General features: G+C 37.9%; 1 protein-coding gene across 24 annotated transcripts in view; it reads left to right on the forward strand.

Annotated features, from left to right (window-relative positions):
* The window catches only part of ppip5k1a (diphosphoinositol pentakisphosphate kinase 1a), a 56,079-nt gene that overhangs the window by 20,500 nt on the left and 7,894 nt on the right, over nt 1–27,685 (forward strand). For 2 of the 24 annotated variants that reach the window (XM_044105555.1, XM_044105597.1), the window contains exons 20-37: nt 186–313; nt 398–512; nt 592–699; nt 1,266–1,394; nt 1,464–1,613; nt 1,818–1,908; nt 9,668–9,793; nt 13,028–13,084; nt 14,486–14,548; nt 14,793–14,855; nt 15,082–15,174; nt 15,835–15,909; nt 16,152–16,211; nt 16,442–16,516; nt 18,507–18,560; nt 18,723–18,785; nt 22,337–22,399; nt 26,498–26,557. In XM_044105555.1, coding sequence (XP_043961490.1) covers nt 186–313; nt 398–512; nt 592–699; nt 1,266–1,394; nt 1,464–1,613; nt 1,818–1,908; nt 9,668–9,793; nt 13,028–13,084; nt 14,486–14,548; nt 14,793–14,855; nt 15,082–15,174; nt 15,835–15,909; nt 16,152–16,211; nt 16,442–16,516; nt 18,507–18,560; nt 18,723–18,785; nt 22,337–22,399; nt 26,498–26,557 — 1,573 coding nt within the window. Of the gene's footprint in view, nt 1–185; nt 314–397; nt 513–591; nt 700–1,265; nt 1,395–1,463; nt 1,614–1,817; nt 1,909–9,667; nt 9,794–13,027; nt 13,085–13,319; nt 13,386–14,485; nt 14,549–14,792; nt 14,856–15,081; nt 15,175–15,834; nt 15,910–16,151; nt 16,212–16,441; nt 16,517–18,506; nt 18,561–18,722; nt 18,786–22,336; nt 22,400–26,497; nt 26,558–27,685 lie in introns of those variants that run through there. The other 22 variants (XM_044105592.1, XM_044105599.1, XM_044105604.1 and 19 more) reach the window with 18 other exon arrangements.

Consider the following 27,685-nt stretch of genomic DNA (forward strand, 5'->3'; position numbering starts at 1 on the left):
TTCAGCTAGTGGTTCCCACCACTGGTTATTTGTATATTTAATTAGGTTTTCTTTTGTTTGGATGTTTTTAATCTGTGGGGAAGTTTAAATATTTACCAATATGACCCATCACAATCTGGTTGCGAAGCTCAGAAATGTTAATGAATTGAGCCACCTGAGTAGTTTATTTTTGTGTGTTTTTGCAGGAGTACGGCATAAATAAAGATGAGAAGCTGGACATAGCTTACGCTTACTGCCTCCCTCTGGTCAGGAAGATCCAGCTTGACCTGCAGAGGACGCACGGAGACGAGTTCGTCAACAAGCTTCATCCTCTGTAAGTTCAATTTTAATACAGAACAAATGTTTAATGGAGAGTAAACACAGGTAGTCATGTTGTTTTTTCACTTCCTGTTTGCAGGTATTCTCGTGGCGTTATGTCACCCGGCCGTCATGTCAGGACTCGGTTATATTTCACCAGTGAGAGCCACGTCCACTCCCTGCTCAGCATTTTCCGATACGGAGGCCTGCTCAACGTAAGCAAACAGGGATTCCTGTTTTTATGAAAAGACGTGAAGATCAGGGTGATATTTTCTCCGTTTGTGTCTGAGACAGGAGGAGAAGGACCAGCAGTGGAAACGCGCCATGGATTACCTCAATGAGGTCTCCGAACTCAACTACATGACGCAGATTGTCATCATGCTCTACGAAGACAACAATAAGGTGAGTTACTGATGCTTTACGAGACAGATCATTGTAGAGCAAAGGTTTAAATAAGCTAATAAACTCCCGCTGTGGCAGATTAGCTAATAGCAGCGGCAGCTAATCTACCACAGCGATCACTTAATTAATTATCACAAAATTAACATCAAGCCTGAAAACAGAAAACTGTAATGGACTGAATGTTCTGTTCTTTGTGTGGATGTTGTTTTTGGTTTTGAATCCTGTTGGACCTGTTGTTAGTCAGTTGCTATGGCAACGGACCTGCGTGCAGCATAGCCGACAGAGAGCGGGAAAAGTGAAGGTTACTAGTGGCTTTGAGTTTTTCTTCAACGGTTTTTCCCTTTGCTGCACAAAGTTAATGATACCTTCAACTGCAGGTTTCATTTTGTTAATGAAATTGCTCTCCTGTATCAGCAGCAAGAGTTAGAATCGACTTTTTGCCCTCCAGCGTTGTGCGGGTGCGTGACATTTCCAGATGTAAACAATAACATTCAGCGTGTCTGTAACAAACAGATTAAAAACTTAATAATCAAGGATTAAATGTCTTAAACATTGTCTGCCTGAAGGACATTTCCTCTGAGGAGCGGTTCCACGTGGAGCTCCACTTCAGCCCCGGCGTTAAGGGCGTGGAAGAGGACGAGCACGCGCCGCACGGATTCGGCTTCAGACCCGCCTCATCAGAGGTGATGCGACAGGTAAACACCGTGAAGTTTAAAAACGTCCCGATGTGGAGGACATCCAGGCTCCAGCTGTGTGTTCCTCAGAACGGGCAGAACGGGCAGAAAAAGGAGGAGCGCGGCAGTCTGGACGACCTGTCGCGAGACGAAACGGACCGCGCCGTTCCCGCGTCGGAGCCCATCACCATTCAGAAGCGGTCGCCGCTCATTCGCAACCACAAAACCGGATCAATGGAGGTGAGACTGAACCCAGGAAGGAGTGGAACCAACATTTTCAGTTCTATCTGCTATTTAGTTTTATTTTTTAGTCTGTAAACATAAAATCACATCACATTCATTTGCTTTTGAGCAAAGTTGGTTTATTCTGTGCAGTTGCAGCTTTTCCTCTGGTTTTGATCCCACTACATCTCCCTACATCACCTGCCCTCTGACCCCCCGCAGGTCCTCTCAGAAACCTCCTCCTCTAAAGTCGGCAACTACCGTCTCTTCTCCATCTCACGTCAGTCTCCAGAGATGAAACAAAGCGGCTTGGGTAGGTGGAGAAACAAAAACAAAACAACAAAAAAAAACACCTTGTTGCTACGGCAACCACACACACCATCAACCGGTTCCCTGTGGATTATGGTTTATATTTGGAGGAGATGTAATAACATGGAGTGCAGGCTGTGCATTTCCGTAACATGACCTTTGAACTTTGACTGCAAGTTTAGAAGAAGAAATTGAAGAACGTAGAACTTCAAGCTGATTCAGATTCAACCTGAAATCAACAGGAACATGTCAATAAACTAGATTTACTTAAAATTCAGCAAAAAATTTATTTTATTTTCTAGATTAATTTTAGTTATATTTTAAATGTTTGTTTAAATACCGAAATGAACGCAGAATTCACTTCAATAAGTTGCTTCATGCTAATGAAGCTTTGCTTAAGTTAAGGCTGTAAAAATAAATTTTCTTTTCATACCAGTTACAATTTTAATCATTTAATCAAAGTATTTTCAAAAAGTGGCTTTTATTTCAATTTTCCCTCCTGCTAGTATAAGGGTCATGCTATGAGTATTTTTGTTTAATAAAGTTTTTCCGTTACCCGACTGAAGGTGCAATTTTACCAGAAGGTCGTCTAAAAATTACAAGGAAAAAGTTGTTTTATGAAAAAAGCTTCTAGTTATTGAGATCTAACGTGTCCAGCTAATTTCTTCCAATTATTCAGTTGTTTGCTCAGCCATTCCAGCCTAACTATAAGTAGAAAGTTGAGTGGAAGGAAAAGCTGTGATAGAAAAATCCAGGTTGCTTTATGTTTGTAATGATTTGGGTTTCCACCCAGGAGTTGGCACCAACCTAACAGAACTTTTCATCGGTACTCTAATTTATTGAGACACACCTGTTCAGAACTTTGATTTGTCTCTTTGGGAGGAAATGCCAGTTTGAGTTTACAGTTCCTCTGAATCCCTTCTTAATGTCTATCTGTACTTCTGTGGATCGTTTTGGTGTCTTTCTAATCAGAACCATCAGAACTTTTCTGCCCTCCCTCTGCTGCAGTCTGAGCTGCCTGATAAATATTCACAGATAAATATCCTTCATACCGGCTCTTTCCACTGTAGTTCTTTCCTTCTCTGCCCTCTGTTTGCATGGTGATGCTAATTCTGACACAATCAAATGATAAGGGGAAAAGATAACAGTAATTTTTTAAACTGGAGGTTTTTACATAGGGAAGGTTTTGGAAATAAAAACTTGAACTGGTCCTTAGAGGTTTAAAAATGAAGTGAATACAAAGAATAACGATAAATGCTCGTTATTCTTCCGAGTCACCACCAGGGGGCGTGTCTGAGTGAGCCCAATGGCTGGCTATCAGATGCTGACATCAACCAAGCTACACTGTTGGAACCAATGGGAGAATTCAACTGCAGTAACCACCGCTCAACCCACAGAGGGCAGCACTGAGACGGTTTTAAACAAAATACTGCAGAATTACGAAAAATTTAGAGAAAAATGTCACAATTTACAAAAATGGCAGCCTTAAGGAATGATTTAGACAGTTTATTCTCTCAAACCGAACCGGACTTTGTAGTCAAACGGACTGGAATTAGATTAAAGCGGCTGGGATTACACAGGGCTGCTGGGAATTAACCTCTCCGATCTACCACAGCTTTCTGGAGACAGATGTAGGTAAAACCAGCTGACCAAATGTGCAGGTGCTCCACTTGGGTTGTAAGGGACGGGCTGGGCTTTGCTGGGGTTGCTAGGTAACAGGCTGGGGTTGCTAGGTAACGGGGCAATGCCTGGCGATTTATGATGTTGCATTAAGAAAGATTTTGAGACTTTGAAGCCAAAAAAACATTAAATTATTATTAAAGAAATGTCTGAATGGGTTTTTTAAGCGCTTGTATTGTTTTTACAAGAAGTGGAAACCAAAATGGAAGTAAAAAAAAACGTCCAGGCTTCCGGGTATGACCGCAAGGTAGAAGGTCGCGTTCGACGCTGCTCCTGACAAGAATCCTGAAAATTCCCTTTTAAAACTCACTGAACGCTACAACCAAGGTAACTGAGTTTGATTTTGGTGACATTATGCCAGGCCCTGGAAGAATGAGTAAAGATAGGTCAAAAATAACTATGCAGTCCAGGTTGACGAACTTCGGACCTCACAACGTGGAGCTTAGCTTAAACGAAGCTAGCAACAAAGTTAGCAAGGAGCAGAGCAGCAGTAAGGGTGTTGACGAAGAGCTAGCAGATAACGGCGGCGACATGAATAACCCACGCGGCGACAAGGCAGATATACTTGGAGCAATTAATAGCTTAAAGTCTGAGTTTTCTGGAAGATTTGATGGTGTCATGACGGCCATAGAAACAGTGAGGAAAGAAGTGGGTGAATGTGCGAAACGTTTGACGCATGCAGAGGAACGTTTGTCTACATTTGAAGACGAGCAACTGTCGCTACTTAACAAAGTTAAGAGCTTGGAAGAAACGAAGAAGCTAATGGAGGAAAAGATAGTCGACATGGAAATGAGATCTCGTCTCAACAACCTTAGATTGGTAAATCTCCCCGAAGGCGCAGAGGGCTCCGATGCCTGTGGATTTTTAGAAAGCTGGTTACCAGAAGTGTTGGAGATACCTGCTCTGAAAAGTCCGCTGATTCTGGAAAGAGCTCACCGCGTTGGACCGAAAAGGAACGCAGAAGCTCCCCCAAGAACTGTAATTATGAGATTCCTTAATTACAATCAAAAGGATCTGATATTCAAAGCAAGCAAAATAAAGACGGATATTCTCTATAAAAATCAACGGGTGAGATTCTACCATGACGTCGCTACGGAGATACACAAGCAGCGCAAGCAGTACGATGGAGTCCGCAAGCGCCTCCGCGAGCTTGGTCTGAGACATGGCATCATCCCTCCGGCTAAACTGGTGCTAACGTACCAAGGAGAAACCTTCAAGTTTAACACACCAACAGAGGTCCAAACGTTCGTCGATCGGATTCAGAAGAGACAGATAAGTGCATCGGAGTGACTGAATAAGGCAACACTGGTGGAATGTAGCGTTAATGTGTCTCTGCTAAATATACCTTTTTGTTAGAGCATCACAATGTTGCATGGTACAGCGTGAAGTTACGCTCGTTATTATTCTGTTGTTTTTTTATATATATATATATACCTTATACTTCTAGATTCAATGTTCTGTTGTGATGTTCTACCTCTGATACACATACCAGGGACCACCTTAATTATACAGGGACAAATAGACTGCTGAAAATGCGGGAGAAGGTCGAGTACAATACGTATATTTATTTTTTAGTTGTTGGCAGAGGTTAAGAATAGTGAGAATAGATCATAGGGATCTATACTATCTATGGTTGGAAGGAATTTAATGGGAGGGACTAACCGCTTGGTTGGGAACGGGGTTTTGTTTGTTCAAGTAGTTCAGGGATTGTGGGTGTATGTTATCGGTTCTGTTGTTTTTGTTACCCCTCTTGGACATATTTGTGAAGCTACCGCATCAGTGTCCTTTGAGTTGACATGATGCAGGGGACAGAAATTAAATACACATCCTGGAACTGTAGAGGCTTACATAAGACAAAAAAGATCAAGCAAGTCATGAACAAACTGAAAGATTTAAACTCTAAAATAATATTTTTACAAGAAACCCATCTCTTGGAGGAAGAAAATATAAAATTGCGTAGGAGGTGGCGGGGAGATATATATGTAGCTCCATTTACATCAAGAGCCAGGGGCGTAATGACCCTAATTCATGAATCCATTCCGTTTCAGGTGACCAATGTTATTAAAGATAAATTTGGGAGATATCTGATAATCCAGGGGTCCATCCTACAAGAAACCCTGATCTTAGTAAATGTCTATGGTCCTAACTCTGATGATGGTGTTTTTTATACTAACTTATTTCTTACCCTTTCATCGCTGACGGGAAAATACATTATAGGGGGAGACTGGAACTGTGTTCTGGACCCCATTTTGGACAGGGCTTCAGCAGCTTACCAGCCACACAGCAGAAGCAGGGAAACGATTTGCAGTTTTATGAAAGAATTAAATTTACTGGATATCTGGAGACATTTAAAACCTACTGACATAGTCTACTCATGTCATTCAAAAACATTTAAGACTTATTCCCGTATAGACTACTTTTTGATTTCAAAGGAATTACTCTCAAATATATCTGATTGTTGCTATGATAGCATACTAATATCGGATCACGCTCCCTGTAATCTATTATACTGTAATAACAACCTGTTGAATGACCCTCCCCGATGGTGCTTACACCAGAAATGGCTGAAGGATGACAAATTTCTTAAATATGTTGGAGAAAAAATAGATGAATATTTTAGTATCAATACCACACAAACTACAGCCTGTATAAAATGGGACGCTTTTAAAGCATGTCTGAGGGGTTACATAATTAGTTACACCGCCTCAAAATCTAAAGAACAGCGTAGGAGCAGACAACAATTGGAATCCAGGATCAAATCACTAGAACTTCAAACTTTTAGAAACAGCAACGCAGAAATAGAGAAGGAATTGCTGTTATTAAAAGCACAATATGAAAAAGAATCTGCAAACAGAGCGGCCTCCAGTTTACTAAGATTAAATCAATCATTCTATGAACAAGGAGAAAAACAAGGGAAACTCTTGGCATGGCAAATAAAACAACTGGAAGTGCAAAAAAACATAACCTCTCTCCTTAATAGTAAAGGGGAAACTTTAGTAGACCCAATCAAGATAAATGAAGAGTTTAGACAATACTATGACAAGCTGTATGATTCGCAAGACACCTCGAATATTCAAGAACATGACTCATTTCTAAATAAGCTAGATATTCCCTCAATAGATGAAGTGTATAGAGAACAATTGGAAGCTGAAATCACAAAAGAAGAGCTGGGTAAGGCTATTGACTACATGAAGGCTGGGAAGAAAGCTGGGCCTGATGGGTTCCCTATAGACTTTTATAAAAAATTTAAAAAGCAATTAATAAGTCCTATCTTTGAGATGTTTCAGGAGGCATATCGCAATGGTGGTCTACCAAAATCTATGACAAATGCCTTAATCTTTGTGCTACCCAAGCCTGGGAAACCCAGCAATAAATGTGAAAACATGAGGCCAATAAGCCTGCTTAATGCTGATCTAAAAATACTCTGTAAATTATTAGCAATACGCTTACAAGACTCACTTCCTTCAGTGATACACAGGGACCAGAATGGTTTTGTTTTGGGACGGCAAGGTCTGCACAATGTGAGGAGGCTTCTAAACATTGTTCATGGCTTGGATGTAAAATCTGGAGCTGCACTGCTTTCTCTAGATGCCGAGAAAGCGTTCGACCGAGTCGAATGGGTCTATCTATTCAATATTTTAAATCGTTTTGGTTATGGTGACAACTTTAAAAAATGGATTCACTTATTATATTTAAACCCAACTGCAGAAATATTAACAAATAAGAATGTGTCTAAACCAATTATTATCAAACGAGGTTGTCGTCAAGGGTGTCCTTTGTCCCCTTTGTTATTTACTTTAGCGTTGGAGCCTTTTGCTATAGCCGTAAGGGCCCATGAATATATAGCTGGCATTACAATTGGACATGTAGAACACAGACTTTCATTATATGCAGATGACATAATCCTGTTCATTTCAAACTTAAAACAGTCTATTCCAAATTTGCTTAATTTAATAGAGGAGTATGGCCATATTTCAGGGTATAGTATTAATAAAGCTAAATCTTCATTACTATTTTTGGATGAAAAAGAAATGTCCCCGGTAATAAGCTCAGAATTCAAGGTTGTTAGAGATTTCACTTATTTAGGAATACAAATATTTTCAAATCTAGATATGATTGTAAAGAAGAACTATGAGTATTTAACAAAAGAAATCACGGAAAGTATTAATAGATGGATGCCCCTTCCCTTATCATTGATTGGCAGAATCAACACCTTCAAAATGAATATGCTTCCAAAAATACTATATATTTTTCAAAATGTCCCCCTGCCGCCTCCTGCAAACTGGTTTGATGATTTTAGGAAGTTATTTGTTGGGTTTTTATGGCAAAATAAACGGCCCAGGATTAGATTGTCGCTCCTACACTTACCTCATAAGAAGGGAGGACTAGGATGTCCGAATATGAGGTGGTATTACTGGGCAACCCAACTTAGAACTATTAGACACTACTTTAATACCAGAGATGCCCCTCAGTGGACGGAAATGGAATCTGATTCTGTAAGTCCACCTTTGCCTTTATACATTTTTGCTGATTCGGTCTCAAAACTGTTGGGAAGAACAGCTAATCCTATTGTTAAAAATATGATCAAAACATGGTATGACGTAAAGAAATTCATAAAAGAACCAATTATACTCTCACAGTTTACTCCTATATGGGGAAACCAAGATTTTACTCCTGGAAGAGCAGATTCTGTATTTAAACAGTGGGCCTTAAAGGGTTTAGATAAGATTAACGATTTATATCAAGCAAACTCAACTTACATGATGTCTTTTGAGGAACTCAGGCAGAAATTTAATATAGATAAAAAATACTTCTTCAAATACCTGCAGCTCAGAAGCTACATTAGGACAAAAATCAAAGATTTGTCCAGGCCCTCAAAATCCCAGTTGGAGGAAATGGTTTGCAAGTTTAGCAAAAATAAAGGTGCGATTTCAGAATTCTATAGCTTTATGGTTTTGAATTCAACAGAGGACTCAACACGGAAACTAGACGCCTGGAACTTAGACCTGGGAATAAACCTGTCACTGGAAGAGTGGCAGTCTGTCTGTGCAAAGGCTCAAAAGCAAACTGTTAACTCTCGCTTAAGGTTACTGCAATACAAATGGTTAATGCGAATCTATATAACACCAGTCAATTTAAATAGGTACAACCCTAATATACCAGATGTATGCACAAAATGTTTAGAAGAAAAGGGGACTTTGTTTCATTGTATTTGGGAGTGTAAGGAAATTCAAAATTTCTGGAAAGCCATAAAAAGTACTCTGGACCACCTTGTCTCTAAAGTTGTTGCACTTGACCCTGCTTTTCTAATTTTGGGTTTGTACCCTAAAAATACTTTGTTTACCAAGTGTGAACAATTGTTGATTGATATATGTCTACTACAGGCTAAAAGACTGATAGCACTATCCTGGAAGAGAACGTCAGGACCAGGTATCAACCAATGGATTAGGCAAATGCTAAAGACTTTGCCTTTGGAACGCATAACATATCTCCAGAAAGGGAAAGGTGATTTATTTGAAGACATTTGGAGACCCTTCCGGAATTTTGTTGAAGGAGTGGACATATCTCACAATGACGACGCCGGTTAAAGACAAGTTTAAAGTCAAAACACAATGAGCAACAAAGAAGCCTCAACAGTGGACTAATTTCTCATGTATGCTTAAAGGAGTATATGCAGATATGTTTCTAAGGGGGTGTTCGTAGATCCTGTTTACTGTACTGGTTATATGGCAGGTGTATATGTAAAACAAAATACAATAAAATTTTTGTTGGAAAAAAAAAAAAAACGTCCAAAATGTGAATTTTGGAGGATAGATTCTTTTTAATTTCATTCAAAGTAGCATTAAAAAAAGTCTTAAATTTGACTTGAAACATGCAGATACCGTGGTTCTGAAAGTTTTTGTATTGATATCTAAGGTTCTTCTGTTGTATTTGCTTCATTTGAAGATCTAATAAGGACCAAATTTTGTCTTAGACGGTTTAAAAACCTCCAGTCTTTGTTTCTGCTTGTCAGTTTCTGTCTCTGTCTGTCTCCTGCTGTTTGAGTAACAGCATGTTTATGTTCCGGTCACTAACCCTCGCAGGCTCTCAGTGCGCCGGACTCTTCAGCACCACCGTCCTCGGTGGCTCCTCTAGCGCCCCTAACCTGCAGGACTACGCACGTGCACACCGCAAAAAATACTCCACCACCAGTCTGTCCTACAAAGACGGTATGTGTCTGAGACCGCCGCGCTTCCTCACCAACCTGCACAGAGGCCAGCAGTAGATCAGACACACAAGGCCCGGCTCACAGCAATACGCCACACAGTTCGTCATTAGAGCAGGAAGTAACATCCACTGGGTCACGTGTGATGGACTCCCATACATATTCATCACTTCCATTCATTTTTTGTTTTGTGGTAGAAAGTTTCAATTCGTTTTCATTCTCGTCCCCATTTTACCTTTGTTTCCATCCTCACCTTTGTTTTTATTTCCTCCTCGCTGGCTGAGTTAGAAATCGAGTGATGCTTTACAGGATGGTGTGTGCAAAAGACTGACATCACATTTTCATAAATGTGACATAAACGCTGGAGGAGTCTTCATGAATGTTGTCATTCAGTAAATAATGACACTAATCTAACAAAACATTATGGCACCACAAACAATAATAATGACACCTCAGTGTAATAATGACACAAAATAATGACAAATGTTCTTCAGTTCTGCTTTTGCTTTGAAGATGTCGGATGAAAGGGTTCACCAGCCTCCCACATTGTCCAAATTTTGTTTGTGCTACATTTGTGCAGTAAAAATTTTTAATTTGTCCTGCTATCATTTTAAATATATTAATAAAAAAGTTTCCAGAGGTCATCAGAGGTCAATCACTCCCCCAACTCAAGTTTACAGAGTCAACAAAACTGGTATCACACCTTTTGACCTTTAAACTTTCTTTAATATCTTCAAAGCAAAAGCAACAAAAAAAAAAATTTCTGCTGTTCAAATCTAGTCGAGTCGATTGACGACGATTTTGTTTGATTTTGTACATATGAATGAGGGATTGGTTGACCTCTGCTGACCTCTGGAAACTTTTCTATTAATAAACTTAAAATGAAAAACAAGCAAAACCTTTTGCTGCACAAACGTGCGACACCAATTTAGTCAGATTTGAAGAAGGTGTGAGGGGCACCTTCACTTGGTGCAACTTCTTAAGGCAAAGTTGCAGTAAAAATGTGCATTAAAATGTGATTATTTACCAAGTGACACTTCATGACAACCGTCATTAACATTCATGAAAACTCCTTCATGCTCATGACTGGTGACGTCACAGTTTTTATGTTTTATGCACACTCCTCCAAATAAAGTGCTGCCCAGTAAATGTGAGGCTGGTTGATAGGTTTGACGTTTTCCTAGTTGTTGCACTGTAATATTTACAGCTGAGTCCACACTTTCTAATTAAAATGTAGGCTAGTTTATTTATCCTCCTGGAGCTGCATCGGTGAGCTTTCATTCGTCATTTCATCCTCATGTTGTCTGTCAGGCCTCTGCAGTCAGGCTGGGCGACGTGGCAGGAACATTACAGCTGCACGATATACACAGCGTCTTTAAAAAGTATTCACACCCTTACATGTTTTACCCCTTTTTGTAGCTCATAAACAATCCTGATCAATAAAATATTGAAAAAATACAAAACGAAAAGCATTTAATCTCAAAGTTAAATCTGATTACTACAAAATAATGACAATTAAGTAAAAATGTGTATTAAAAATAATAAATTGCATAAATTCTGTGTGGATCAGTCGGTCTCATCTGTACGCTGCAGTTTTCCTCTATTCTTCCTGCTAAACTTCCTGCTAAGCTCTGACAGGGCTGGGCTTTGACTAGGCCACTCCAGAACCTCCATTTTGTTGTGTTCAAAACATCTCTGTGTAGCTTTAGCTGGAAAATAAATTTCCTCTGAAGCTGTAGTTCTCAGTATTCTAGGATTTTCCTTGATTCTGCGGCTGGGAAGCTTCCCCACAGCATGATTCTACCCCCACCATGCTTCACTGTCTTGTCTGATGGCCAGAAAGATCAATTTCGATGTCATCAGACCAAATAACTTTATTCCTCTTGACCACAGAGTCTTCCCATGTGCCTTTTGGAAAACTCTAACCAATCCATGATCTGATTTTTCTTCAACAGTGGATTCTAATTACCACTCTGTCAATATTTTGTAGAAATCAACCTTAAATGATTTTTTGTAACCTTTTTTTATCAGGAAAGTCAAATCTTAAAAGCAAGTAGAAGGGTAAAACATTAAAAAAGGTGAATACTCTTCATAGACACTGTATTTATTGCCACCATGAGAGTTAAAATTTTAAAAACAACCAGCAGTCATAAAACCAGGATTCGTGTTTCTTCTGTTCTGCATACTGTGCATGCACTTTGGAAGCTTATTTGCATGACTTCAGATTCAGACTCTGCAGCTTTTCTTTTTACTGGTGATGATGAAAATATTTAATTCGTTGGTTTAGATGGGACTATGGCATTGAAAATAAATTGAATTATTTGAGGGGTTTTTTTTTTAACCTTCTGGAGGAGTTAAAGTTTGGCACAACTGATATTTAGCAGATTCAGGAATACTTCCGTACTTTGCAGCAGGAGCTGCGTTTCCATTGATCTTCAAATTGCACAAATTGGGATTATAAAAATAAATTTGCCAAATGGAAACGCACCAAAAATATTTTAAAAATGCACTGACATGGTTTTTAGTATCCAAGCTAATGTGTTTAGCACAACTTTCTTCCACATGATTGACAACCGGAAGTTACTACTGGCAGAAATAACAAAGACAACGACAGGAAGTGGTTGGATAGAGCCTGTTTTTTATTGTCTTATTGGGTGAACAAAATTTTTTTACTGGTGGTTTTAATTGTGTCTCTTATTTAATGGAAACGCTGGATTTTGAAATTTTATTTTTTTGACGTCCGCAGAATATCGACAAATTTTTGCACAACTTTCTAATGGAAACGCAGCTATTGAAGCATCGTTTGTGATTAGGGACCTTCCATTTAACTGAGTGTGTGTGTGTGTGTGTGTGTGTGTGTGTGTGTGTGTGTGTGTGTGTGCAGATATCCAACCAGGCAGCTTGTTTTTTTCAACCTAAAATATCCAAATTCAGGTGCAAGTCAAACTAATGCGAATTTGTGGTCCACAGTGGGTTGATAATTCTCAGATGTCACTTATTTTGCATCTTCATCTGTTCTACTGTTAATTTTAAATGTCTTTAAAATATTCTAACAACATTTGAGTCCCATTTGATGTTGTGAAAATGACAGTTGGCGTTTATCTATTGTGATTAGCCTTGATTTTCATTCATAAATATGTCAATATTTACTGAGAATAATGCTCTGTATTGATATTTTGTGCAGATTTATATACATGATACACAGCATTTTAATATATTTTTGTTTCTTAACTAATAGAACAAAGTAGAAGAGATGAGGCCAGGAGAATTGAGAGGGGAAAGAAACAGGGAGCAGGTGAGAAAGTTGCCAGGTTGAGCTTTATTTTCATTCGTTCCTTTGAACTCGTCTCAATATTTACTGAGAGTGATGAGGCCCGAGCAGCGAAAGCGCTGCCAAGGCCTGGTGGATCTTATTTAATGGATTTAATGGATCTTGTCTTACTATTATTCTTTTCAGCCAGAGGTCGCAGATTTGGTGCCTAAACATTTTCAAAAATTTGCTAAATTTTGTCGAAATTGTCCCATTAAAGGTTTTTAATGGAATCCATGCTGAACTGAGATAGGCCAAGCCGTACATCGCAGAGAGCTGAAGCCTGGTACGTAGGTAGATCCTCCCAGATTAGGAAAAACTCTCTTGGATGTATGTCCTAAAATGTACAGGGAGGTTGCCATTTTGGGTCAAAGTGCAGATCTGGCTATTTTTCACATTTATACACCTCGAGTTTTAACAAACTCCTCCGGGGGATTTTAAGCTATCTGGTTCATTTTCACTCAGCTTGCAGTTTAGTGATGGGAGATTAAAAGTTATCAAAATGTTTTTTAGTATGCTTGGGGGACGTGGCCACGTGGCAAAATCAAACAAAACGCTATAACGTTCATATAGAAATACACCAAACTTGGTATGAAGCGTCCATGTTGGATGACTGACAATAATATGTGGTCATATGATGACATCATCAAAGCCAAGCCCCCTCAAAACAGGAAGTTTTTTTTTTTTTCTTGGAACGCTCCGTCTCTGACCCTCTTGACCTAATCAGGATGATGTTGAGTCAGAAGACGGATAACAAGTTGGTCTAACTTTTTTAAAGCACAAAGAGTTTTTGCTGTAAGGTGTGGCCGTGGTGAAGTCTGAGGGCACGCCATTGCCGTACGTTTGGCTCTAACTTTCGCAGATATGAGCCGAGCTGCACCAAACTGACTATGATTGGTCCTAATCCAGTCCAGTGTTTGGTGCCTGTGGCCTAATCTCTCCACAGCGCCCCCTAGAAATCTATAAAGCCAGGCTTTGACTGACAATCATGAAATTTGTTGCATATGTGTATCATGGCAGGACCAACCAAAAAGTTTCCTGGAACCATGTCCCAAACCAAACAGGAAGTCGGCCATTTTGAATCAAAGCTGCCATTTGTATCTGATCTGATTTGTATCTGAGCGAACTCCAACAGCTTTTGACATGCAGACTTCTGAATCACTCAGATCAGACTTCAGATGTATTCTGTGTGTAAAGTTGAAAATGTCATTTGCACCGAGTAGTGCAGGCGTAAATTATAATCTGTCAAAATGACAGATTATCTGATGGCTTTCAGATTTTTCCATCATTTAAAAGCAAAACAGTCAAACAAGCAAATTAATCTGTTAATGTAACCCCTGCGATTTATACATATAAACTTTATTTTGATATTTTTTTGTTTTTAAGCAATAGAACAGAGGAGGAGAGAGCAGGTCAGGAGGGTTGACAGAGGAAAGAAACTTGACTCAGGTGAGAAAGCTGCCAGGTGATTTAAGACCACAAAATGATTATCAAGTCAGGAGATTTTTTAGTCTGATTTTAAATGAACTTTAATCCATGCAACTTGTCACACTCAGCTCAATTTTCTAACTTGATTTTCACTCATTCTTATGTATTGATCTCAGTATTTACTGAGAATAATTCTATCTATTGATGTTATCCATAGATTTATATACACACATTAATTTGATAGTTTTTTGTTTTTTTTTTAAAGCAACAGAACTCGGTAAAAGAGAGGTGGCCAAGAAAAGTGAGAAGGATAAAAAAGATGATGCAGGTGAGAAAGTTGATGATTTGAGGCCACAAAGTGATTAACAGTTCAGGAGATTTCCCTAATGTGACTTTAAATTAACTTTAATTCATCTTGTCACTTTCAGCTCAATTTCTTTAGCTTGATTTTCACTCATTCCTTTGTAATATATATATATATATATATATATATATATATATATATATATATATATATGCACTTTATTTTGTATTTTTTGTTTTCTACCTAATAGAACAGAGTGGAAAAGAGGAGACTAGGAAAAGTGAGAAACGTGAAAAACGTGAGAAAAGAGAGAAAAGTGAGGAGGATAAAAAAGAGGAATCAGGTGAGAAAGTTGCCAGGTGGTTTCAGTTGAGGCAACAATGATTATTGAATCAGGAGATTTCCTAATGTGATTTTAAAACATTTTTTATTCATGTAACTTGTCACTTCCAGCTCAATTTTTTTAGCTCAATTTTCTCTCATACCTTTGTAATCATTTCAATATTTATTGAGAATAAAGCTACATATTTATATTATTTATAGATTTATATATATGCAGTTTATTTTGATTATTGTTTTGTTTTCTAACTAGTAGAACTCAGTAAAAGAGAGGCGGCCAAGAAAAGTGAGAAAAGTGAGAAAAGTGAGAAACGTGAGAAACGTGAGAAACGTGAGACAGATAGAACGGAGGAATCAGGTGAGAAAGTTGCCAGATGATTTGAGTTGAGGTCACAAAATGATTTTCAGGAGATTTCCTTAAACTTTAAATGAACCATCCTCCGGTCCAGGGGGGACACGGCTGACTCTGTGGGTGGGCAATGCCCCCCCAATACCCCCCCATGGCGCTGGGCCTGCATTCAGCTCAATTTTTTTAACTTGATTTTCCCTCATTCTTATGCAATAATCTCAATATTTATTGAGAGTAGGGCTATATATTCATATTGTGTAGATTCATTTATATATTTGCATCTTATTTTTATATTTTTTGTTTTCTAACTAATAGAACTGAGTGGAAAAGAGGAGGCCAAGAAAAGTGAGAAACGTGAGAAAAGAGTGAAGGATAAAAAAGAGGAATCAGGTGAGAAAGTTGTCAGGTGATTTGAGGCCACAAGTGATTATCAATTCAGAATATCTCTTTAGTATGATTTTAAATTAACTTTTATTAAACTTGTCACTTTCAGCTCAATTTTGTGAGCTCAATTTTCTCTCCTACCTATGTAATCATTTCAATATTTATTGAAATAAAGCTATATATTTATGTTATTTATAGATTTATATATATATGCAGTTTATTTTGATATTTTTTTGTTTTCTAACTAGTAGAACTCAGTAAAAGAGAGGCGGCCAAGAAACGTGAGAAAAGTAAAACGGAGGAATCAGGTGAGAAAGTTGCCAGATGATTTGAGTTGAGGTCACAAAATAATTTTCATGTCAGGAAATTGATTTTAAATTAATTCCAGTTCAAATTATCACAATCAGCTCCATTTTTTTTTTACTCCCTTCGATGTAATGATCTCAATATTTACTCAGATTAAGGCTTTATGTTGATATTGTGCATAGATTATGTGTATAAGCACTTTATTTTGATATTTTTGTTTTCTATCTAATAGAACAGAGTGGAAGAGAGGAGACTAAGAAAAGTGAGAAAAGTGAGAAAAGTGAGAAGGATAAAACAGAGGAGCCAGGTGAGAAAGTTGCCCAGTGGTTCCATAAAGTGATTATCAAGTCAGGAAGTTTCTTTAATGTGATTTTAAATTAACTTTTATTCATGTAACTTATCACTTTCAGCTCAATTTTTTTAACTTGATTTTCTTATGTCATATTCTCAATATTTGCTGAGATTAATTCTATTTATTGATATTATGCATATATATATATATATATATATATATACATATATATATATATATATATATATATATATATATACACTTTATTTTGTATTTTTATTTACTAACTAGTAGAACTTGGTAAAAGAGAGGAGGCAGAGAAAAGTGAGCAGGATAAAAAAGAGGAATCAGCTGAGAAAGTTGCCAGGTGATTTGAGGCAACAAAGTGATTATAAATTCAGAATATTTCTGTAGTATGATTTTAAATTAACTTTAATTCAAATAGTCACTTTCAGCTCAATTTTCTGATTTTCACTCATTCTTTTGTAATAATCTCAATATTTATTTAGAACGGCGGTTTTCAAAGTGTGAGGCGCGCCTCCCCTGGGGGGCGCCAGAGCACGTTAGGGGAGGCGCGGTGCGAGGGAAAAAATAAACCGGAAAAGCTATTTGCTTGCTGTCTACTGATGTGAGAGAAACGTCTTTTTAGAAAAAAGTTGGTACTGTGGGGTGCGCGTGTGGAGTGGGGATCAGTGGAAATGTTTCCCACCTTAGAGGATGTTTTGGCCAGTGATGTCAGTAACGTTACTGACGTCGGACCACTTTTTTCAGTAACGAGTAATCTAACGCGTTGCTATTTCAAATCCAGTAGTCAGACTACAGTTACTTATCAAAATCATTTTTGCGTTACTATCTTCTTTTGTTATTTAATCGTATTTCCTCTACTCGTCTTGTCGAGTGACCGACGTCTCTATGCAACAGAAATTTAAACAATGGAGGGAGATGCGCATTTTGTCGGTGGAAAAACTGGAACTATTTTTGAGTTTCTGTCGACAAGTCCGATTATTATAAGCGGCTTTGGGCTTCATTTTTTTAAAGTCGCTTGAAAATTTAACTAGTTGCTGGTTGCGCCTTTTTGGGCTCGTTTTTGAACGTGAAGTTACTCATTTGGGTTTGGGAATAAACAGAGACTCATAATAAATCCCAGAATTTGTCCGTCATCAAGGGAGTCTTACTCAGTCTCTCCTTGTTCATCATTTCCAGGATGATCCGTCCCGCTGTGTCTTTGTTAATGTCAACTTAATTTATTACCTCTGAATGACGTCGTGCTCCAGAAAACTGCAAACATCGAGATCAATATGAACAGCACAATAAACGTGAAAACAACCACGAATGAACGTGTCCGTAGTTGCCAATAATTATAATGGCAAGTTAACACAGTTATAATAATTAATATTACGGTAAGTGTCACAAATCTGTGCAATCATCTGAGCTGTGGAGCTTCAGGAGGAGCTCTGTGCGCTGCGACACCAAACGCAGGGCCGTAACAGAATCTGGAGGCTGGGGGGGGGGGGCTTTAAAATCCTACTTAGAGTTTCCAGACAACAGTGGACCACACAAATTACTCACATTTTTTGTTTTTTGTACAATCTCCTCTTCAGTTCAACCTTATCAGTGGAGACACATTGTTGATGTTACCATTATAAAATAGCTGATAATTAAGTATTAGCAAAGATCAGTGTGATTTTCACAGGAGGCAGAGCGTTGTTGTTGGCAGCTGCTGAAAGTAACTAAAAGGTTACTTTTAATGTAACTTAGTTACTTGCAAGTCAAGTAGTCAGTAATATAACTAAGTTACTTTTTCAAGGAGTAATCAGTAGTCCGATTATAGTTACTTTTTCAAAGGGGGGGGGGGGGTGCGGCAGGCATTGTGCTCCTTGGAGGGGGGCTCACCCTTTCATACTTTGAAAACCCCTGATTTAGAATAAGGCTACATACTTATATTGTGTAGATTTATTTATATATTTACATCTTATTTTGATATTTTTTGCTTTCTAACTAATAGGGCAGAATGGAAAAGAGGAGGCAGAAAAAGAAAGTGAAAAGAAAGAGGACTCAGGTGAGAAAGTTGCCAGGTGAATAATTTTCATATCAGGAGAGTTTGCATTATTTTAACTTCAGTTTTTATTGTGAAATCCAGATTTAAAATGTATTGGTTGTTTTCTTTGGCTTTATGTGGAATCCAGTTATTAATTACAGCATATTTTCTGATAATCAAAAGATGATGGAAAGACTGAAGATGAAAATAGAAAGAAAGAGAGTGCAACAGAAGATGAAGATCCTGGTGAGAAATAGACAGAACCTGCCTGTTTGTATCATAGCAGATTGTCAGAGTCCATATTGGAAGGATTTCTGAAATATTTGGGAGTGGAGGGCAGCAGAAAATCCAGATGACTCGTACGTAAACCACAGGTGAGAGACAGGTAATAACAGGTAAATTAAGTCGTACTTCTACAAAGCAGTTACATGAATCCATCGCCACCAGGTGGCAGTGTGGGCAAACCGGCTCAGTTTTTATTGTAAATGCCTCCACTAAAATTACTTGGTTATTTTATATTTTCTGGGGAGTTTGTGCCTTTTATCATAACTCTAAATGCATCTGAAAGCAGTAGATTATTTTTATTTTGACCTAACAACTGGAGTAAATTACAGCCAAGTGATCCCTATTACGTTGTTCTTCTATGTTATTATCACCCTTAATGTACGTAGTTGTAATAGTTGTTATCCCTACAAATCATTTTTTAAATTAATGATACAATGTTATTTGAAAGCTCACAGTTGGTTGAAAATGCAACTGGGTGCTTTCAAGACTTCTCTATAAAGTCTTTATTCCAGCTGCACAGTTTTGTAATAATCCAATGTTTGATTAAAACTCTAAATTTGGAAAATTTACAGTTGAAACCAGATATTTTCTGTGTCTATTTTTTCTTGCTTCAGACAGCAAGAAAAAATAGACACATTTCTTTTTGCTGTCTGAAGTTAAATCAGAGTAAACTGAACTTTTCCATGCCTTTGTGACTCCCTATGCAAACTTACTGGCAATGCTAAAAAAAATGTAAGGAAACATAAACTTTTAAAATGTTTTTTATTCACTAGTCAATAATTATTACATTCATTTAGCATAATTGCTGTCGAGTAGCTTCTGATTTTAGACAAACAGGAGTTTGGATAATATATATTGACTTTATTACAAGGTAATACAATATTTTCATTTTTGATAATTTCCTTTTTCCATCTCTTGTTGGAGGATCAAAGCAATTTGATGAATCAGAAAATTAGTATCAGAAATAACATTTAAATCAACTAGAACATTTCTGAAGAAATGTAAACGAGGCCTGCCAAAGTGTGCCCGTCAGTTGGAACCCAACGTTCTGATGCTAAAGATTAGCATCAATGCTAAAGAAAGCTACAATGTAGTCAATAGCATGTGGAGAATCACAAGCATGTTGGTTAACATGGACTTACTCCGTTTGGTATGCAAACCTTAGTGCAAAGTTAAAGTTAGCCTAAATGCTAGCAGTGGCATGTGGGACATGACTAGCATGCCCTCTTACTTTGACTTGCTCCATTCAGTATGCTAAACATAGCTAATAAATAAAAGAAATAGCTAAAATGCTTACTTTTGGACAAAGGCTAATGTACCTCACTCAGTAATAGCACAGATGAGTGAGGGGTGGTGTGAGCTGAGCTCTGAAAGTTTTGACTATGGGATGAAAATGAATGAATGGTAGCCTGGGGCTTTTATTTTGAAATCTTCTGTAACCTTCATTTTAAAAGGTCATATATATACTATGTGCAACAGCGGTTGGGTTATACCAGTAATTACTTCTAGTTTAACATATTAAGGCTTTTATTTTGTAGGATGTGTGTGGGTTTTATTTTGAAAGTCCATTGTGGCTGTCAGTTTTAGGGTCACATTGCTTCCTTTGGTCTTCTGCCATTTTGCCTGTTGGCAGTGTTCCGCTAAAATGGCGGCTCTGTCGTTCTGACCTCCAGCCCCGCCCTCCCCAGTGTTTTGTTGCTATGGTAACTAATCCTCTGAAAACTGCCATGTGTGAGTGACAGGATTCAGTTAATCTCTCTTTCTGACAGAAAATTTGAATTTGTTTTGACTTGAATTTGGCTAGTTTTTTTGGCGAATTACGTTGCCATGGTTACTCGAAATGTGGGACTGTGCCGAGTCACTAGCGTTTGCCCGTTTGCTTGATCTTCTTCATCCCTGAACAAACATCTCTGATGTTGTTCCTCTGCACTGTCGTCTCTAGATTCTTCTCCTTGCTGTCGCTAATCTTAACTTTGATTAGATTAGGATTCTGTAATCCTCAATAACTAATTTATTTAATTTGGCAGTTCATTTAGCTCACTGGTGACCCAAGTTTTATTATTATCTCAGTGTTTTGGTGGAGTTGTTGTTGTCCGCCCAGAGGTTTATAGGGTCCGTCACACACTCAGTTGTATTATTAAACTTTATTCTCATAAATTTGGCTTCTTTTATACGATAATAATTTAGTATTATTATGATTTTTTTACGGTGGTGCGACTATCAAGGCTTTTTTTCATGTTATTTCTACGGTATTCTTAGAATATGACTTTGTTGTATGTCTTTATTCTTAAATTAATACGATTTTTTTCTTATAATGTTTTGACTCACTGTCATACAACTTTATTCGGATAATATTAGAACTTAATTTTTCTTACTTTTTTCTCACAATATTGTGATTATTGTTTCTTGTGATATTTTCTTGCAATATTGTAACTTTTCTTGCAATCTAACTTTATTTTCATCATTTTTTTCTTACCATGGCTCTAATGCTCTTAGGAAATAGGAATATATGATGGAAAACTACATTTTTGTGCTAGCAGATTAATTTTGTCTGATATTAAAATCTGTCTGATGCTCTGGAACATTTAAACCTGCCAAAAAAAGGTAAGAAAGATGAAATAAAATAAATCAATCAGTTGTCTTATTGTTGAGCTATTATGATTTTTAATCCCGATCAGCTTTACTTTCTTGTATTCCTTTAAATTTGGTCTTGATCAGTTGTTCTCCAGGCTTTTTGGAGTCTGGATCTTTAGATTTGAATCTGACATATTGCCCAGTCCAACAGTTTCCACCATCTTCCTCCACTTACAGACAGATTTGTGAAGACATCTGGACTCCATTTATCCATGTATTTATCAGACATGCTTCCAAAGAGGAGAGAACATAAAGATCCAAATAAATTCCCATTAAAACCATTAAAACCAACCATTCGCTGAGTTGTGACTGCAGTGCTGCGGTTGTCCAGTAGGTGTCAGTGTGGGACTGTGCCGACTCGCCTCCATCGTCCTGATTGTCTCACCGTTGGTCTTTGTCATCCATCTTGTTGCACCTCGTTTTCAGGAATGGAGGGAATCAAACTCATCCAGCCTGTTCTTCCACATATTAAAGGGTTAGTGCATGTTTTTCTGCAGCAGCTTGCTCAGAATACCCGACTGTTGTCGTTTGGCTCGTCTTGGTTTGACTTTAACTGTGTGAAGGAAAGCGGAGGCTTGAATTTTCTTTACTTTTTCGTTGTTTATTCTTTGAGTTTTAATGGTTTCATGTCACTTCCTCATCTGAAGATGTTCCACTGACAGCCATGAGTAAAACATCTTCAAGCATTTTGTCTGTTTTACCTGAAACCAGGACATCCTTCTGATTGTCGAACCACTCACTCGTTTAGGTTCACTTACTTTTCCCCCAAGCACATTAGAAAAGCCCAGGGAATTGCACAACATGATACATGTGAGCTGTTTTGGTTCATGGTGACTCTAGTGATTTTTTTATTTATTTTATTTTGTTTATTTCCTCAGAGTTGTTGTCTATGCCGGCAGTAAAGCGATTTTCTGTGTCGTTTGCAAAGCATCCGACTAATGGTACGTCTGCTTCTTTCAAGTATTTTTCCACTGCACCTCCCTTTGTCTCGCATGCCTTCAAACTTTTAGTTTTTTTCTACTTTGGATAATTTTTTTTATTTTTTTATTCCACATGGGCCTCCAGCATTTTCAGGTTTCCGTTATTTTGTTGTTTTTCTACCAAATTTTTATTTAATTCATCCGCTTTGGACTCTTATTTTTCTAACACTGACATTCTCTGTCTAACCAGGGTTCCCACTAATCCTTCATTTTAAGCCCTATGAACAAATGTTGAGAATGTCAACATATTTTCCAAAGGTTGTAACAGAAGAATTTTAATATATCTGGTAACATTTTCCTAACCATCTATTCCGTGCCATGCAGAAATCATCCTGTTGCTTCATTCGTTTTCCCGCCTGGTCGTTGTTAGTTCCTTGTTACGGTTTCCCATGGTTCCTGCGGCATGAACCAGGATTATTTAAGGTGTTGTCACACCTGATAGTCTGGATAAACTCAGTTTTATTGGGAACCAGAGTTGCAGCATTTATTAAATGTCCAGCTGTTGCGGTTCTCTTTCTCTCTGCTCTGAGCCAAAACAATCAAACTACTTGAGCAACCTGTTCCTTTCCTCGCCTGTGGGGGCGCTGCACCAAGAACCATTGAAGGAAACGACACAAAAACCTCTGAAGATGACACTGAATCCAACTTCCTTCTTCAGGAAATGTAAACAAAAATGGAGTGGCAGATTTTAGCAGTTGGACGATTTCTATTTTGTCTTTGGCTTAATATCATTTCTCCCGCTAGCGGTAGCATAGTGCATTTGTTTTGGTTGTATTTGTATTTGGTTGGGCAACGTCATGGAGACAATGATCACTGAAGCGTTTTTAAAAGCAGATCCACACTGAAGGCTCTCAGGGAAAAATCTTCACTCTGTCCCCAGAATGCCCTGCGCTGTGATCTCCCTCCTACTTTTGGAACGGTCTCTGGGCCGCTTGGTGTTCACATTTGCATCAGAGTTCACTTCAGTCAAACCCAGTCCGAGGTTGGTAGGTGAATCGGAGTTTGCATTTAAATCGTTGGACTTTCTAATCAAACGAACCAGAGTTTGATTAAAGTGGACTGAACTGGGCTGGTGTGAATACACTCTTAATGTGTTTTCTGTTGGACTAAAGCATGTAAATAATGGAAGGTATGTTTATTAAGGGGGAGGCCAGTTAATGGTGGTGTTGTCAGAGAGGTGGCTAACATGGCAGATTTGGATGAGTTTTTTTCATTTTCATATGTTTGTTTTTATTTATTTTTTACTATCAGGATTCCCCTCACTTCACTAACATGATTCCTAATAATGGAGCAGAGCACAAAATGATAAAACACGTTGTTTTATAATGTAGAAATGAGAGTTTTTGAGTTTAAGCAGAATTAAGTTTTCTATATGATGGAAATAAGCTGTTTGTTTTATAAAGTTTGGAGGCAATGTTTGCTGTGAACAGGTGCTGAAATACATTTAACCCCCTGAAACGTAACATATTTTGACTTCAAACTAAACACTAATAGTTTTTACAGAACTCTACTTCACAGAAGATTGTTGTATCACCACAAAAATACATTAATTTAGAAAAACTAACACACATGCTTTGCAAGACACAGAGTCTTGTGCTACTTTTGCCGTTTTGAATTCCAAAGTGTTGCATTTTGACTACAGTAATAATCGTTATTTGAAGATGCCTTTCAGGTTCTTTTTTGACTGAAGCAAAATCTAAACTGCGAACTCTAGCAGTTTGTTGTGCATCCATGTGAAAACAGGAAATTTCATGGGTGAACATGTGTGAGATTAGGATGAACAATGACAAAGATGTTGTTGTTTTTGGAGATTTTTAGCCTAGCATTGCTTTAGCAATGCTTTTTAATTTTATGTTATTACAACAGCATCACCCCCTAGTGGTGCAGCTTAGCTGTTACATGCATGTCAAGGCATTTAGTAGAGCATATAATAGGGTGATCAGCTAAAACTCAGCTAACATTATCATTACTTTATTAAAAATTTTACTCAACATCTGAAAAGTGCAAAGGAAATATACCATTCCAGTTGAAATTAATATTTAGCCTCAAGTCTAAATATGTAGGTAATATACAAATTCACTTGCCAATAACTGGAAGTTTACTACCAAAATAAAAGCTGCCAGTTTGATAGTTCCAGTTATTTCACAAGAGCATATTAGCTAAGTATGCAAATCTTAGCTAATATTTAAACTGAATATTTAGTACAAACTGAATACCTAGTTGGAAGCTAAATACTGAGCTTCAAAACGTCCGATCTAAATATTTAGATTACCACTTCTGGTTATTGGCAAGTGAATTTGTAAATTAGTTAAATATCTAGCTCTGAGCTAAATATGAGCTTCAAACTAAATGTTTAGTTAATTAAAAAAATATTTAGTTTAGAGCTAAATGTTTAGTTGACATAGAAACTCACTTGCCAATACCTGGAAGTTGACTGCCACCATAAAAGGTTTTTTTTATTTTGGTAGTCGACTTTCGGTTATTGGCAAGTGAATTGGGATATTAGCTAAACATTAGGTTGAAGCCAAATATTTAGCTTGCTAATTAAATATTTAGTTGGATGTTTATTCAATTCAGAAATACTTTATTGATCCCAAAGGGAAATTAAATGTTGTTGTAACTCATATTAATTGAAACAAATTCTTCAACTAAATATGTAAATAACTAAATGAATACCAAGCTTAAAATATGACTTTCAAAAATGAACCCCCATTTTTTTCCTCTTATGAGCGGCTAAACAAGCCGAGACGTTGCTGTCATGTCATTTCATACAGCTAATTTTGGCATTTGAAGAAAATTATCATTTTTTTTCAGCTTTAGTGTGACTTTTTCTTCACTTTCTGTCGTTTGAAAACACATTTTATAAAATTTTTATTGTGTCTTGACAGAATAAAATATGCAGTAACTTTAATGTATTGGTGTGAATGGAAATAAAAGCCATTTTAAGGATTTTAAACACGACTATCTTCTCCATTTTAGCTCTGGTAAAATCTTACAAAAATATGTAAAACAAATACAATTTGAATATTTTTTCACCGTTTTTAAATCACAGTTGTTTCTCATGACCCTCAGGTGGGAACCCTGTTTTACATCCTGATCTGTTCCCATCGCCTGATCAGTCATTGTTCAGCGGCGTGTCTGTCTGTGTGTGTGTGTGTCTGTGTGTGTGTGTGTGTTTGTCTGTGTGTTTGTCTGTGTCTGTGTGTGTGTGTGTCTGTGTGTGTGTGTGTTTGTCTGTCTGTGTTTGTCTGTGTGTCTGTGTGTGTTTGCATGTAATTACATTGAACACACACTTGTTTCCATTAGGCCTGTCGCAATAAGCAATAAATCAATTAATTGCATGATCAATTAAAATGAACTGAATATTTTCTATTGGCATGTTTTATTGTTTTTCTCTTTCTGTCTAAAACTGGATGATAAAAGTTTTCAGTCTGCTGCTCTGGTCTCAACTAAACCTTTTTTAAAGAATAGTTTTGTATACAGAGATATTATAAGTCATTTAATTTGATGTTTTTGTTTATTTATATTTAAAGAGTTTTTCAGTTTCAGTGAGTTTATTGATTTTTATTATACAATTAACATTATATTACTTGAAAATGATCTCAGAACCAAAATATTATCGTTTATTGCAATAAATTGTGGGACAATTTATCGTCCAGCAGAATTTATTGTGACAGGCCTAGTTGCCATGACGATTTAAAGCAACATGCCATTATTTAACCCTTCTCCTCTGCTCTCTGTCCTTTTTCTCTGCCCAGACCAGTTGAATCTGTAATCCTCAGACAGGGGAAGGGTTAAAGGTCAACCCGTCTGCTCTTCTCATGCTTCTCTGTGTCGTTGCTTTGGGGAAAGTCCAGATTTAGAGCAGAGTGCAACTATGCCCTCTTATTCATGCTGCACTTGGTAGTTTCTTGGTTCGGCTCGACGGGTTGGGGACCGTTGTTCGTTTTCAGACAGTAACTGCTGTATTTTGTTTGGTGGTTTTGTGAGTTGTTTAGTCCCTTTGCAGCTGATGAACCCTGAAATTGTCCTGTTGTCACTGACGTGTCATTACTGCAGGGACACAAGACGACTCGTCCACCGTCGCATCGTCTGCGTCCCGCTTGTGCCGTTGGACAGGTACAGCCCTGACCGGTTCTGCTGCTGGTTTGTGTTGGTATTAACACGTCCACGGGCCGTGTGTCATTAACCGGGTGGCGTCAGGCAGTCTGCTGATGTTTTAACATCCCTGGGGGAAGTTTGGGCTTCACTGGTTCCCGTAGCTGCTGTGTCTCTTGCTCCTTCGCGGTTCTCGTTGTCCGCCGTCGGGTCACTCGGTTCTGTCCAGAGGCTGCAGAGGAGCAACGTGTCGTTTCTGTGCCTTGCCTTCAGCTTCACTGACACGCTGGGGACTTCCCGGATGATTTGCTGCTTCTTCTGATTGTTGGCTGTTGCTGCCGTTGATGAGAGCACATCCCTCAGACACACGGCGCACCACACTAAGGTTGGGCGATGTGCAACGCTTTTCCAACCGATATCCGTCCGTACAACAAATGACAACGACCGAAATGTTCACACAAAAGACATTTGGACTTTTTATTCGGATGGAACGATTTAAATGGACACAAAAGTCCAAAAATGTATCAAGTAGTTGCCAAAAACTGCAACAGCTTCAACTGGATAAAAGATAAGAAGCATAAGTTGCAACCAAAAAGGTTCGACGCTTTCGCATTTTCAGCAAAGGACTCCCAATAGGGATGCACCGAGACACTTTTTCCACTTCCAATACAATTCTGATTTGATCTTTGGACTTTTTTATTCGGGTGGAAAACTTTAAACGTACAAAACTCCAAAAGTGTAACAATTAGTTGCCAAAAATCCAACGGCTTTCCCCGGATGAAAGGTATAAACAACATCAGCAAGGCAAAGAACTAAAAATAGGGACGCACCGGTCAACTGTTTTCTCTTCAATACTGATGTGGAAGTGAAAAGTGAATATTGACATAAATGTGCTGAATTACCAATTTATGTGACAACTGCACCAGTGCAGCAGTTTTAAACACTCCAACAGATTCACAAAGTTGGTCAAACGGGTACACAAAATTCCCAATCTAGATTTTTTATTTTATTTTTTTGTCAATATTGGGACAAAATCACCAGATCTGCAGCTCCATCCACCAGCTCTGGAAAGCTTTTTACCAGCAGAAATGCGACTAAATGCTGTTAAAAATGGTAACAAACCGTTTAAAATGGTTAAAAACGATTAAA

The sequence above is a fragment of the Gambusia affinis genome, linkage group LG02 (assembly GCF_019740435.1).
Source record: "Gambusia affinis linkage group LG02, SWU_Gaff_1.0, whole genome shotgun sequence".
In the NCBI taxonomy this organism is placed as follows: domain Eukaryota; kingdom Metazoa; phylum Chordata; class Actinopteri; order Cyprinodontiformes; family Poeciliidae; genus Gambusia; species Gambusia affinis.